Source organism: Eptatretus burgeri, chromosome 12 (assembly GCF_056783735.1).
Source record: "Eptatretus burgeri isolate ZD-2024b chromosome 12, Ebu_testis_v1, whole genome shotgun sequence".
NCBI lineage: Eukaryota > Metazoa > Chordata > Myxini > Myxiniformes > Myxinidae > Eptatretus > Eptatretus burgeri.
This window is the reverse complement of record NC_140972.1, coordinates 100,320,302-100,335,163: the sequence shown is the minus strand read 5'-3', so window position 1 is coordinate 100,335,163 and position 14,862 is coordinate 100,320,302. Positions and strand designations below refer to the sequence as shown.

Below are 14,862 nucleotides of genomic sequence, written 5' to 3'. Positions count from 1 at the left end.
GTCTCTCTCGGCGACACCGACAAAAAGCTCCACCCCTTCGCGTCACTTCCTCCCCTTAGCTCCACCTCCTCCCCTTGGCCACACCCTCCCAGCCGACTGGGCGGGGCCTATCATCTGTGGAGGGGAGGAAGGAAAGGGGCCCTTGTTCCACCACCACCGCTCAGACACCAAAACAGCCTTTTACACCTCCCGACACACATATAACGTCCTTTTTACCACACAACCTAGCGAAACAGGCATTTAATGGCGGATCTGAGTTAATCCTATATTTAGTATTCCAATAAGGGCCATTTCTTTAACACTATGTATATATGTATATATATGTACATATGTGTATATTGTTGTGGATCTCCGCCACTCCGGCGTGCAGGCGACCGCTTTTAGCTAATTGCGGCCGCGCACCCACCGACCGTGGCAATCCAGTCGCAGCTTTCGGATCAACGCTGAAATCCAGCTACGGGTGTGTTTTTAACCACACCACAACCTTGGCAATGCTCTGCCCGCGCTACAGGATTGATCGCCGAATTGTCGATTTACCTAATTATTCGCGCGGTCAGACTACCGAGAGGTTGTACCTCAATGGGACCTGTCCAGAAACGAGCCGCTTTTAAGCAGCCCGTTCCGTTTGTGATTGCCGCGCGGTTTATTATCGCCAATCCCCATTGGACCCGATTAGCTTATCGGTGTTAAAAACCAGCTATTTATTCCGAACGCAATTATGGCAGTTCAATGGAGGAAGGGACGCAACGAGCAAGTGAATATTCAAACAAAGGGGACATTTATTTATACACGTATGCAAGCAATGAATGGGGGTAAGGGACAAGACACGAGCAAAAAGACCTACAGCCGTTGTCTATTTATTATGTACATGCACTTAACAATTCACTACTTAACGGACGAGGCGCCACAGACTTCCATGCAAAAACCCCAGAAAAGAACACGGAGAACTGGGCCCGTAGGCCTTTAATGTTCCTCAGAGCCGGGATGACCGCAAGGCTCTAAGAGGCCGGGCAGGTTACCTGCCACCCTCGTGGTGACTCGCTGGGCCCTGGTTTGGCGACCCTCGTTGTCTCTGCCCGCACTCCGCTGGACTCCACCAGTGCCTTCAACGGCGCCTCCTACGGCGATCCGGCTGGCGACTCCTCTCCGGCTTCTACTCGACCGGACTCCACCAGCTCCCAACTCCACTCTCGTCTCCAGCGGCACCTCTAACGGAGCCTCCAACGACCAAGGAGAGAGAGCAAAGAGAGGGACTCTCTCACCCACTCACCAACCGCCAGCTGCCAACTCCCTCCTCAACTCCTTTCCCGAACTCGACTCGATTGCCTCCTCGGCGCTCCAACGCGGCCCTTTTATCGCCCCGGAGCATTCGCCCCACCCTTCTTGGCGCGCGGGGAGACATTCCAGGGGGGTTCGGCTCAGCTTGGCTCTTTTGGTCCGGGCGGGAGTTGTTGAGATGCTGTTGTGGTGGTGGTGGTGGCGTGGTTGTAGTGTGGTTGGCGCTGTGGTGGGAATGGCGTGGTTGTTGAGATGCTGTTTTGGTTGAAATAAAAGACAGAACAGAATAACGGCTAACTCAAAGATGCACAGCCCGGTACATGAATAATGCCCTTTAGACATTGGTGGGGAAATCTAATCTGGACACGCACTTATCGACATAATTGATCTTCGGGGAACCGGAATGGTGATCTGTGAATTTCCACAACCATAACAATATGTATATGTAAACAAATGTTTGGTACTACAGAACTTCGATATGGATACAAACAAACATGACATATTAGTGACTGAAGCTTTTCGTGCTGCACTCTTCAGGGAAAGATCACAGCAAGTGAAGGTGCGTGCTTCCATACGCAAGTCTCTATGAGGTGGACACTGATTGGTTCAACCGTAATGACGTCACGGTTAATCCGAACGCCCATTGGTCGGCTCATCATCTTCACTTCGAGCTCCCATTGGCTGGAGCAGAGTTCGCCGATGATGACGTTTGCAACCGCATCCTGGAGAGAGGGGGGATGGGTTTCCCTTACCGTCCATTCACCATTTGTTACCGTACTTCCCTTGATCTTTCCATGCTGAAAGAGACATAGAGATGGTACAAATTCCTTTTGACGACCTAGTATTGGATCAGTGGTAAGGATGAAGGTTGCTTCCAACATACGTAAATGAAATGAGCTCTGACCTCAGCTCAATATCCTGAACATATCTGCATTGTACTGGTCTGCACAGATAGGGTTGGTAACCAGGTGCTGTGCAATAGCAGATGAAGCAGGTACAGTGGTCGGTGGTTGCTGGATATTTCTACATGCTCGCACTGGTTGTGTTCTAACCCTCACAATATTTCTTCGAATCGCCAATGGGACTTGATGCTTGATCCGATTAGCCAATCTTCGTGTTGTGCGGCCCACGTACCGAGCTTCACATCGGCACTTAAACTCATAAATAACATTGCTGGTTTGTGAGGTGGGTAGCACATCCTTGTTAACCGATGTCGGCAAAAGGCGAGAAGTAAAGATTATTCGGGGTTGCACAGCCAGAGATTTGTGGGATACAATATGTTTGATTTGTACTTCGAACCTTCGTGATGATTGCCCTTTCCAGGGCATCCTGATATAGACTGGACATTTGTCCGGACCAATCTTCCGATCTTTTGTCGTGTTTAGAAACTTGTGCACGTATCTCTTAACTATATGCTCAGGATAGCCATTCTCACCGAGTATATTCATGATTTTGTCAATTTCAGCAGGAAGATTACAAGGTGAACAAATCCTCTGTGCTCTGTTAACCAGGATATTTATCAAGGCAATTTTGTTTCTTGTGGAGCTGTCGGAGTCCCACCGAGTATACTGCCCTGTGAAAGTCTGCTTCCGGTAGACGGATGTTGTGAAACTAAGGTTGGATCTATCAACCAACACGTCCAAAAACGGTAACGTGTTTGACGATTCCAGCTCCGTGGTAAACTTCAGCGCTGGATGGAGAGTGTTGAGCCATGTCTGGAAATTGTCACATGCCGTCCGAGACTCAAACAAAGCAAAAATGTCATCAACATACCGAGAGTGTACGATGGTGGGAATCAACCCCTTGCCGACCAGTAAATTGATGTAGTACAGCTTGCGCACGAGATTTTTTTTGAATGTCTCTTCTTTTCCATGGTTTTCCACATAGCACATACCATATAAAGGGGCCTTTTCTATGCCCCTGGCATTTTTCCCAAGAATGATTATAATTAGTAACCAGAGAATGCTCACTGACTCCCTTAAAGGCAGGGACAATGGAAGCCACTTTCCACGATGAGGGAAACACTGAATCAGCCAAACACATATTATGTAGCTTGGAGTGAATTGGTGCAAGTTCAGGGCAACACCTTCACAATACAACTCCAAGAATCCCATCAGGAGCAATAGTTTTTGAGGCATCCAAAAAATGAATAATTCTTGCAACATTCTAAGGAGTGACAATGGGGACAGAAATAACCTTATCTGTGTGTGATGGAAAAATAGGAAGGGAATGTCCATCATCGTTGAGTGCGGAATTTGAGGCAAATTGCTCTGCAAAAAGATTAGCCCTATTCCAAGCGGAGGTAAGAACCTCAGGATCCTGAAAGAGAGTAGTTATAGAGGACTTGTTGCAGTTAAGAACGCTGTTGGCAATCCACCAAAAGTGTCGAGAGCCAAGCGGCTGAGTCGTACTAGAACCTGCAGCAGAGTTTGCGTATTGCTGCTTGGCATCCTCAAAAACTCTCTTACAGCGATTACTAGCTTCATGAAACCGGTGCTTTGAATTAAAGGATCCCAGCCAATGGTGCTGCTTGAAAAAAATGGTCACGAGAAGGAATTGCTGCCGCACAAGCAGGAGTGAACCAGGATTGAAAATGAGCCTTTATCTGATAGGGACGTGAAGAATATAATTGTCAATGCCAATGTGAATCCATTGGGATATTTCTTCAGCAGCCAAATCCATACGCAGACTGAAAGCAGATGCCCATGGTACATCAGTCAAAAATAAAACCAAAATCCGTCCCAATCAGCCTTCCCAAACTGAAAAACAGTACCGTGAAAAGGACGGAATGTAGTTGTGGATGAAGAGTATGAGAGATGTACAGAAACGGTTGAATGATCCGAGTTACCAATTGGAGGCAAAACCTTGGCAATGCATTCATCCGTGATGGAACCCATGATGAGATCAAGTAAGTTCCTTCCATCAGAATCACGATCTGGGAAATGAGTAGGAAATGCTATGATTTGGGCGAGATTTTGAGAAACGGAAAAATTGTAAGTTTCAATGCCTGGAGGGGTCAGTATTACGAGAATATATCAGCCATTCCTTGTGGTGAACGTTGAAGTCACCGAATAGTATGATCCGAGCTGAAGGATGAAATATAATAGCATGCACGGTCACTGCTGCCCAAGATGGCATCTCACACTTCACAGGAGCTTGATGAAGGTGAACGATGTACAAAAAAACCCCAGATAAGATGTGGAATGGAGGAGATCAAGACAAAACCACATAAACTCATGCATGCTACATTCGAAGTTTTCACGAGCTACAAGCAAAGTCTTTGACATGTATACCAAGACCATGAGATGGAGGATGATCAAGTCGATAAAAGATGTAACCAGGTATTACAAAAGAGTCGGAAGAGATGCCATTATCCAATCTACTTTCTGACAAAGTCCACAGACCAGGTGAATTGATACGAACACATGATTGAACAGAAGTACAATTAGATGGAAAAACCTCTACTATTGGAGAAAACGACAATCAAGTAATTTGAACGTTGCACACGAGTTGGTGGGTTGACACGTGCAGGTATAGTGTCATTTTTCTGTAATTGTAACGTTATATTTAATTAGTCATGATTAACAGACCGGACATTCATCAGTCACAGCTTACTGGAAATTCCAAAACTGGCCCAACACATTCCATAGGGGTCCAAGGAACTCGTATGAACACATTGTCGTAACAATGCCACTCTGATGGCCTCAGGAATGCAACCGAAAATGGCCGCATGGACCACCCCCTTGCATGTCCAATGTCCATTGCAGTTCAACCACTTTGACACCACACATGTTGATATATCAGCCTCCCATGGCATTACCAATGGGTTCGGAGTTTCGGAGAGAAGGAAGAAGAAGAAGAGGCAAATGGGAACAAAGAGCATAAACCAAGACCCCAGAACACGAAACAACCAGTCTTTGCTCTGAAACCAAACATGAGAATCCAGTTTCTTCATGGTGCAAATGGAACTGGAAGGGGTAAGCTATTCCGTGTCGATGCAACAGGAGGTGCCTCTACCCCTGTTTGTGTAGACTGCCTCCCAAAGCTGACGAGCTCGACCTGCCCGGGTTTGAATTGAAATCGGAATTGTCCTCCTTTTAGGCAGACTGCCAATCAAGGCTAACAAGTTGCACCGACCTGGAGCAAACCTGGTTTTATTGTGCCAGATACCCGCCTTTCACACCTCCACATTTGGTTAGAAGCAGGGGTTGGCACGAGAAGCCATGTGGTAGGAGTTTCATTAGGAGAGGCCATCGAAGGCACAGACCATGTGGGATATTTTATGGATGAGGAATTGCTCATTTCTCCACCGCAGTCCCGGTTATTTGTAACCCTTTGACCCGCAAACTGCTATATGGACCTTGTGACCCCTTCTGAGATCCAGGTCACCATCCACATGCGAAAGAATCAAGTGCCCTGGATCTGTTCTGTCACTGCAGAACTCCTGAAGTCTGGTGGTGCTGCTATGGTTGAATGGCTCACCTCCATCAATACAGTTTGGGTCTCAAAGTCCACACCCATGGACTAGAGACGAGGAATAATTGTTCCTTTCTGTAAAGGGAAAGAAGATTAGCACATATGCCGCGATTGCCATGGCATTACACTCCTCTCCAATTAGTATTATTATTACATTATTATTTTTGTTTTTAATTTATTTACAGGCTCTAAGGCTTGTGGAGGAGGAGCTGTGACGCAAATGTTACACACATGTAGACAGATACATGAGACCACACCACACTTGACTTTCACACAGTTGATGATATAGGGGAAAGTGATGTCAGTTCCCAGAGCGCTCTGGGTACAAGCAACATCATCTTTACGACATTGCCTTTCTCTCCGCACTCAGCGGGGCAATCGAGGATGAATTTCCTCCTCCCCATGGATGCCAACATATGGGGTTTTTCCATGTTCTATCTTTTAAAATGCCGTGTGACTATGTTTGACATTGATGTTGCAAAAGTGATTACTGCATGCTCCCCATGCTTTTTTTTATTCACTGTAATCATATGTGTTGTTCTGTGGTACAACATTCGAATTGCGCAGCGGGAGCACACTTCCTTATGAGAATCGAGCAGGATGTTGCATCGCAAAGTCCGCTGTATCTCGGATGGACGTTATGCCACATGTCTCCTCTTCTATCATTAGTGGATTTTAACGTTCCCACCATATCCCTCCTGAGGAGAAGGCGTGTTATCGCCGGCGCCCTCAACAAATTAAAATCCGTCTCCAGTTGAACAGCGTGCCTGATGAACCGGTTTGTGGAAGACTCAAGTCGAAAATATTTCCCCGTCCCCCCCCCTCCCCTCAAGAAGGTGGGAAGACCTGCGGCTATTGATGTTTTGGTCGATATCTGTCTGGTTCTTGTGCTAATTTTGTCTTTCGCCACTTTTCTTTTGTATTTGATTGGACCTGTGATCTGAACACACCTCTTTGAACATTGAATGAGATAAAATGATGAGACGAAATGCATTGCTTCCCTTTACAGAAATGGCGAAATTCAAGTTTGAATGAGAAGTTTTCCTTACCAATGAAAAATGATTTCATCCCCACAAAACTCGACACCTTGCCTCTGGAGCCAGATGCTTCTCCTGTGCCCCAGCTCATTAAGGTTCAGTGATTGTCCATCTGACCAAACATTCTGGGCTTTTGTTTCTTCCTTTGTGAGTGTTCTTATTCCTTATTGTTTAACGGCCACAATTATTCCAGCCACATGGGATTAAAACCCAGCCTGGACAGCTTAAAAGCGAGTGTGTGTATCTCTGGGCATTCTTGCCAGCCCTCGTGAGTAGTTATTGATTACACTTGTCATGTGATGTAGTTGGTGCTTTATTGCTGCGGTAGAGTGTGATACATTTGAGATGAGCAGAAGTCTTGTCCTGTTTTTTTTTTGTATTTCTTTGTTTCCTTCTCTTGTCTTGTCTTTTTTTTTTTTTTTTTACAGTGCTTTCAGAAAGTATTCACACCCCTTATCTTTTGTCACATTTTGTTGTGTTGTAGCCTGAATATTGGATAAAATTAAAAAAAGATTGTCACTGATCTCCACAAAATAGCCCATATAATGACAAAGTGAAAACATGTTTTTAGAAATTTTTACAAAATAGTTAAAAATGAAAATCTGAAACGTCTTGTGCCAATAAGTGTTCAACCCCTTTAGTCAGTACTTTGTAGAAGCAACTTTGGCAGCGATTGCAGCTTCGACTCTTCTTGGGTATGTGTGCATCAGCTCTGCACATCTGGATTTGGGGAGTTTCTGCCATTCTTCCTTGCAGATTTGCTCAAGCTCTGCCAAGTTGGATGGTGAGTGTCGGTGAACAGCAATCTTCAAGTGTTTCCACAAATTTTCAATGAGATTCAAGTCTGCCCTTTGGCTGGGCCACTCAAGGACTTTCACGTTCTTGTTCTGAAGCCATTCCAGTGTTGCTTTGTCTGTGTACTTGGGGTCATTGTCCTGTTGGAATGTAGATCTTCACCACAGTCTCAGGTCTTTTGCACTCTGAAGCAGGTTCTCCTCATGGATTTACCTGTATTTAGCTCCATTCATTGTTCCCTCTATCCTTACATGCTTCACAGGAGGGATGGTGTCAGATGGGTGATGAGCTCTGATCGGTTTCCACCAGAAGTAGCACTTTGCATTCAGGCTAAATAGTTCAATTTTAATATCATCAGATGACAGAATCTCATGCCTCATGCTCTCATTCCTTCACGTGCCTTTTCGCAAACTCCAGGCATGCTGTCATGTGACTTTTTCTCAGGAGTGGTTTCCGTCCAGCCACTATCCCATAAAGCCTTGATTTGTGAAGTGCTGCAGAGATTGTCCTTCCAGCAGGTTCTCCCATCTCATTCAAGGAACTCTATAGTTGTGCCAGAGTGGTCACTGGGTTCTTGGTCACCTCCCTGACCAAGGTTCTTCTTACCCGGTTGCTCAGTTTGGTTGGACGGCCAGCTCGAGGAAGAGTCTGGGTAGTTCCATATTCTTTCCATTTTCTAATGATGCAGCTCACTGTGTTCTTGGGAACTTTCAACATGAGAAAATGTTTTATACCCTTCAGCAGATCTATGCCTCCTCACAATTATATCTCAGAGTTCTTTGGACAATTCCTTGGACTTCATGGTAGAGTTTCTACTCTGACATGCACTGCTAACGAACTGTGGAACCTTATATAGAAAGGTGTGTTTCTTTCTAAATCTTGTCCAGTCAATTGATTTGGCCACAGGTGGACTTCAATCAAGTTGTGGAGACATCTCGAGGATGATCAAAGGAAATTGGATGCACCTGAGATCAATTTGGAGTGTCATGGCGAAGAGGTTGAACACTTATTAATAAAAGACATTTCAGATTTTTATTTTGAATTGATTTGTAAATATTTCTAAAAAAAATTGTTTTCACTTTGTCATTCTGGGGTATCTTGTGAAGATCGGTTAAAAAAAACATTAGTTTAATTAATTTTAAATTGAAGCTTTAACACAAAATATGATATGTCAAGGGGTGTGGATACCTTCTAAAGGCACTGTACATTTTGCATTAACCCTTTCCTTCAGGTTGCTTGATTTTAGGGATGCTTTAAACCCTACAATGAGAATATTTGCCTTGGGCCTTGTTTGGTTTTGATGGTGGGGTGGGTGAATAAGAGAGATTGTTGTGTGAAGTGTGGCACCAAAGGAGGGGAAGGTGTTTCTATGTACCTGTGTGTGACTCATCCAACTTTGTTGCTTTTGTATGCTTGTGTGCCTGCGAGGGGATGTGCAGTCCACGTGCACATGGTGTCTTCATGGACGGCTGGAGGGCTCGCGCCGGGTTGGGCGGTTGGAGGGCTCGCGCCGGGTTGGGCGGTTGGAGGGCTCGCGCCGGGGTGGGTGGCTGGAGGGCTCGCGCCGGGGTGAGTGGCTGGAGGGCTCCCACCGGGTTGGGCGGCTGAGGACTCGCGCTGTGGGCCGCTGGAGGGCTCGCGCCGGGGTGGGCGGCTAGAGGGCTCGCGCTGTGGGCGGCTGGAGGGCTCGCGCTGTGGGCGGCTGGAGGGCTCGCGCCGGGGTGGGCGGCTGGAGGGCTCGCGCCGGGGTGGGCGGCTTGAGGGCTCGCGCCGGGCTGGGCGGCTGGAGGGCTCGCGCCGGGGTGGGCGGCTGGAGGGCTCGCGCCGTGGGCCGCTGGAGGGCTCGCGCCGTGGGCCGCTGGAGGGCTCGCGCCGCGTTGGGCGGCTGGAGGGCTCGCGCCGGGGTGGGCGGCTGGAGGGCTCGCGCCGGGGTGGGCGGCTGGAGGGCTCGCGCCGGGTTGGGTGGCTGAGGGCTCGCGCTGTGGGCCGCTGGAGGGCTCGCGCCGGGGTGGGCGGCTGGAGGGCTCGCGCCTGGTGGGCGGCTGGAGGACTCCCACCGGGTTGGGCGGCGGAGGGCTCGCGCTGTGGTGGGCCGCTGGAGAGCTCGCGCCGGGGTGGGCCGCTGGAGGGCTCGTGCTGCGGTGGGCCGCTGGAGAGCTCGCGCCGGGGTGGGCCGCTGGAGGGCTTGCGCCAGGATGGGCCGCTGGAGGGCTCGCGCCGTTGGAGGGCTCGCACCACGGTGGGAATTTATCGGAATTGCTTTCTTTTAGTTGTTGGCAATTCCCCTGTGTCTTTTGGTGATTTAAATGATTAATAAACTCTGAAATGATGACGTAAAAATATGTGAGAGTGAAAGGCTAATGATGCATTGAGAAGTCTTATTATTTATAATTTATATTTTACAGAATTCGGCCTTGAGCAAACTCTGGTTCAAGCAAGACGATGCGTTCTTTTTGCCTAAAGCCTGTCTTAATTTTGAGTTCTACAGGTATGTTCGTCAAAGGTTGAGGATTTTTTTTGTTGTTGAAAGTAAATCTCAATCTGGCATGCTATTTCATCATTACTTTTGATTAAAAAGGTGTGAAATGTTGCTATGTCTTCCTAGTCCGTTTGCGTACATGGACCCTTTGCACTGCAACCTGACGTATTTGTACGTGCAACTCCTAAAGGACTCTCTGAATGAGTATGCATATGCCGCAGAGCTGGCTGGTCTTACTTATAGTTTGCAGAACACCATCTATGGCATCAATGTAAGTACAGTGTGTGAACAACGAACCAGGCACTCAAGAGCAATAGAAATGTCTCTGCTTACACAAACTGTTCTCTTTCACATTAACAATAATCCTAACAAACGGACAAACAAAACACCACAAGGGTTCAAAACCGATGCCGTAAAAGAAGAAAGCAGTTTGAAATACCTCGCAGCACATGGGGTTCAAGCTGATTTCACAATAGCGATGCATGTGGTTGACACTCAAGTCTGAACCTAGACAGTCAAAGTCTCATAACTTTGACAAATACAATAAGGAAATTGATTTGGCATCTTAATAATATGCAGACAAATTTGGGCAGAAGTACAAAATCTTATCTCAACAATATATTCACTTCCTGATGATGAGTGAACAATATGACATGTCCGACTAGCCCTTGTTGTTCCACAGCTCGCTGTCAAAGGTTATGAGGACAAGCAGCTGCTTCTGCTCCTGAAGATTGTTGAAAAGATGTCCAACTTCCAGATTGATCAGAGGAGGTTTGATATCATGAAGGAGTTGGTAAGTTTGTTTTATTACTTCCTCCACCAAAGGTGAAGGAGGTTATGTTTTCACCCCTTTCTGTTTGTTTGTCTGTTTGTCTGTGTACAGGATGTTTCAAAAAGTTGTGGATGGATCCGGCCGAAATTTTGTGGATAGGTTGCGTGTGTGACACGGACGAACTGATTAGATTTTGGTGAAGATCCGGATCCGGATCCGGATCCGACGACGAGAATTTTTTTTTGTGATTCTTCTCCATTGAGAGATCTGGCTCAAAAACGATATCTCGTTCGATATTTCAAAAGTGCAATGAGCCAGATATGTTCTCGTGGATCAGGCATTACAGGGCAGAGGTATGCGCTCTCCCGATTGCCCTTCTAGTTTCAGAATAATTTGCTGTATCATTGAACCTTGAATAATGAAAACAAATGATAACAAGAAAAAGAGCAATCAGAGATTGCAGACCCTCACCAGGACTTGTTTTGTGTAGTTATGTGTGGTGTATTTTGTGGGTGTTTGTGTACTGGTGTGTTGCGTAATTAATAAGAGACATAATTACAACTGCCACTTTATACCTGCTGGCAGTGATGACAAGGTACCAAGACGTCCCGCTTTGATGCAACCCCACTTTGATCGGACACCTAACCCTGACCCATGACGCTTATTATTATTCAATTGAATTTAGAATGGGATTAAAATAATTTTAATTCAAATCCAATGGAAGACCAAATACTGTCGTGGCCAAAAATATTGTCACCCTTGCACTTTTTCCAAATAACTCACAATTTTCTCGAAAAATAAGATGAAAGTGACGAAAGTATTTTGTCTCCACAATTCTAAATTCCACTGTTCATATTGCAGAACCTTTGTTTTTAATTCAGAACTTAATATATCCTATTAAATCAGAAAATGTAAAGAAATGGCATTGACAAAATTATTGACACCCTTGACTTTTGGACAAAATAACTGCAGTCAAGGGCTTCCTATAGCCATGAATTAGCTTCCTACTCCACTCTACTGGCAGTTTGTCCCACTCTTCTTGTACAAACTGCTCCAGTTCTCCCAGATTTGAAGGGTGCCTTCTCTCAACTGCTGTTTTCAGATCTCCCCACAGGTGTTCAATGGGATTGAGATCTGAACTCATTGCTGGCCGCTTCAGAACATTCCAGCATTTTGTCTTGAACCATTTGTGGGTGCTTTTTGAAGTGTGTTTGGGGTCATTGTCCTGCTGCAAGGCCGATGACCTATGATAGAGACCCAGCTTTCTCACGCTGGGTTGAACATTGTGCTCCAAAATGCCTTGGTAATATCCTGATTTCAGGATGTCATGTACACATTCAAGGCACCCAGTGCCAGAGGCAGCACAGTAACCCCAGAACATCAATGAACTTCCTCCATGTTTGACTGTAGGGAAGGTGTTCCTTTCTTTGAAGGCTTCGTTTTGTTTACAGTAAACATAGAGATGATGTGCTTTACCAAAAAGCTGTAATTTGGTCTCGTCTGTCCACAGGACATTCTCCCAGAAGTATATTGGCTTGTTTACGTGTGTTTTGGCAAACTCCAGTCAGGCTTTCTTATGTCTCTCTCAGCGGTGGGGTCTCTCCTCGGTCTCCTACCATAGAACCCCCTTTCCTTGAGTTGGCGATGAATGGTGCAAGTTGAAACTGTCGTACCTTGTATCTGAAGGTCAGCTTGAATCTGTTTGGCAGTTGATCGAGGTGTTTTCTCCACCATTCGATCAATCCTTCCTTGTCAGGTCAGGCTTGATACAGGTACTATGTAAACCTGTACGAAGCTGTTTCACGGTCGGGATGTCGGTGACTAAACCGTCAACCCCCTCCAAGTTTCTTGGTGAGGAGGGTGTATGATATGGACACCCAGCAGGATTAAAAACTAAACCTGTCAAAGGGCGGAGGAGCTCCTAGTGAGCCAACGGCCATCTATAGTGCCCAACTGTGTTTGCGGACGTCCTCCTGCAGTTGGGTTACCTATTTTAGGAGGTTGGTGGCAGGATTTGCACTCCGTCCACCATAAAACCCTTCACTCTGTAAAACACACCAAAAACGCAAAATAACTGAAAACCCACTCCGTGGGAGTACCTCCTGTGCAACTGCCCTTCTCGGTGCAGCTCACTGGATGAGGGGATTGGGGCAAAGCCTTCGGGACCCCCCCACTCTTTCATGATGGGAGGAAAAACACGGGGTAAACTTCCTGGGTCAGATTGCGGTCGTGTGTGTCAAGGTGGTGCTGAGGTGTCGTCCACCAGATGGCGGTCTCCTTGGGTTAACCTGAAGCGGTCCCTTCCGGTGGGTGCCTGGAATGTCCTTTCAATGAGAGAGGATGATCACTGATCTCTGTTATCATCTGAGCGCAAGTGTTTGAACCTCAGAGAGGGCTGCAATCCTGATGTTCAGAGACCAGATTGTGGCGAGATCATGGCGGGTGGTTACACCGACTATTGCTCTGGTCGCTCAGATGGTTACCATGCCCAAAGAGTTGTTGTAGCTGTGTCCAATAAGCTGACTCCAATGATAATTGAGGTAACACCGGTCAACGAGCGTATTATGAGCGAAGGATTCGTCACTCCTTGTGTGTCATTTCCCTGGTCTCTGTTTATGCTTCGACTGAGGCGAGTGATCTCACCGTGAAGGACGCATTCTACGCCACGCTCGAGTCTGTGGTTGATCAGTGCCACAGGTGAGAAACTCTTATAGTCTTGGGGGATTTCAATGCATCTGCCGGAACTGATGGGGATGGTTATGAGACGTGTGTTGGTCCTCATGTGTCTGAAGCTGTGCAACAGAATAGCACTACGTTCCTTGACTTTGCAAGAAGTCATGGACTTACGATGGCTAGTTCATGGTTTCAGTGCCCACAGGCTCATGGCTGGACTTGGTATTCCAAAGCTGGTGGTATGGCAAAGAAGATTGACCATGTGTCTGTTGATGGTCGCTGGATGATGATCCAGAACTGCAGGGTCTACCAGAGTACTCAGTTCCTCAATACCGACCACAGGCATGTGTAGCAACTCTGAAGTTTCAGCTTAAATCTGGGAGAATGGTACCATCCCAGCCTAGGCTAGAAGTTGGCAAGCTCGAGAATGGGTGAGAGGGAAGCTGAGGAGTTTGTGAACAGGCTGAGTGGGGATTTGGTTGGGGGGGTGGGGGGGGTCTGGGTACTTTGGGGAATCCTGAAGTTGTGGAGTGCCTTCAAGACCACCATTCTTGATGTTGCCGGTGGATGTCTTGGAACTCACCGCAGGGCAAAGAAGAATTTTGTCTCTTGAGGGACACTGGATACCTTTTGACCAGAGTCGCAGGGCCAGGCTGAACGGCAGAGCTGAGCTGTTCAGGGAGTTGAAGCATAAAACTGCACGTGCGCAAAGGGTGGACAAGGAGGCCTATGTGCGAGGAATCTGCAAGGGTGGTGGAGCATCACCTGTGGTTAAGGGGGTAGAGCATCACCTGTGGTGAAGTGATTCTCTTCCTGCTTACAGGAAATTTGTGCATTGTGTTCCTCCAAGCCCGTCCCTCGGTGTAGGGCAGTGAGAGTGGAGGGTGGTGGGACATTGAGAGGAGTCCGAAGTGAGGGCCTGCCGGTCCGGTTACTTTGAGCGGCTGTACCAGGCTGATTCACCAGCTGTTGAGTTGGATGTCAGGGGTGTTACTATCCTAATTGCTGACCCTCCAATCAACTGTGTTCCACATTCGTTTGTGGAAGCATAGGCTGCAGTGAACTGGCTGAAATGGGGGAAAAGCCCCTGCTATTGGTGGCATCCATGCTGAACTTCTCAAGGCTGGTGAAAATGCTGTTCTCATGTCATTGCATGCAATTCTGTGCTCTGCCTGGAACACAGGCATCATCCCAACTGACTGGAAGAGGGGCCTTGTTGTCCCTCTCTGGAAAGGGAATGGTGATCGCCAGGACGACAACTTCCGAGGGGTGATGCTTCGTTCAGTGCCGGGCAAGGTTTTTGCTCAGATATTTATTGATAGGGTTCACCACCATCTGTTTGAGCCCCAGTA

The 14,862-nt window shown here is 47.1% G+C and overlaps 1 protein-coding gene across 2 annotated transcripts in view; it reads left to right on the top strand.

The window, feature by feature from the left end:
• Positions 1-14,862, top strand: part of IDE (insulin degrading enzyme) — a 154,478-nt gene that overhangs the window by 101,243 nt on the left and 38,373 nt on the right. For both annotated transcript variants that reach the window (XM_085849081.1, XM_085849080.1), the window contains exons 13-16: positions 6,764-6,886; positions 9,992-10,074; positions 10,192-10,336; positions 10,748-10,858. In XM_085849081.1, the coding sequence (XP_085705207.1) occupies positions 6,764-6,886; positions 9,992-10,074; positions 10,192-10,336; positions 10,748-10,858 (462 nt within the window). The remainder of the gene's footprint in view (positions 1-6,763; positions 6,887-9,991; positions 10,075-10,191; positions 10,337-10,747; positions 10,859-14,862) is intronic.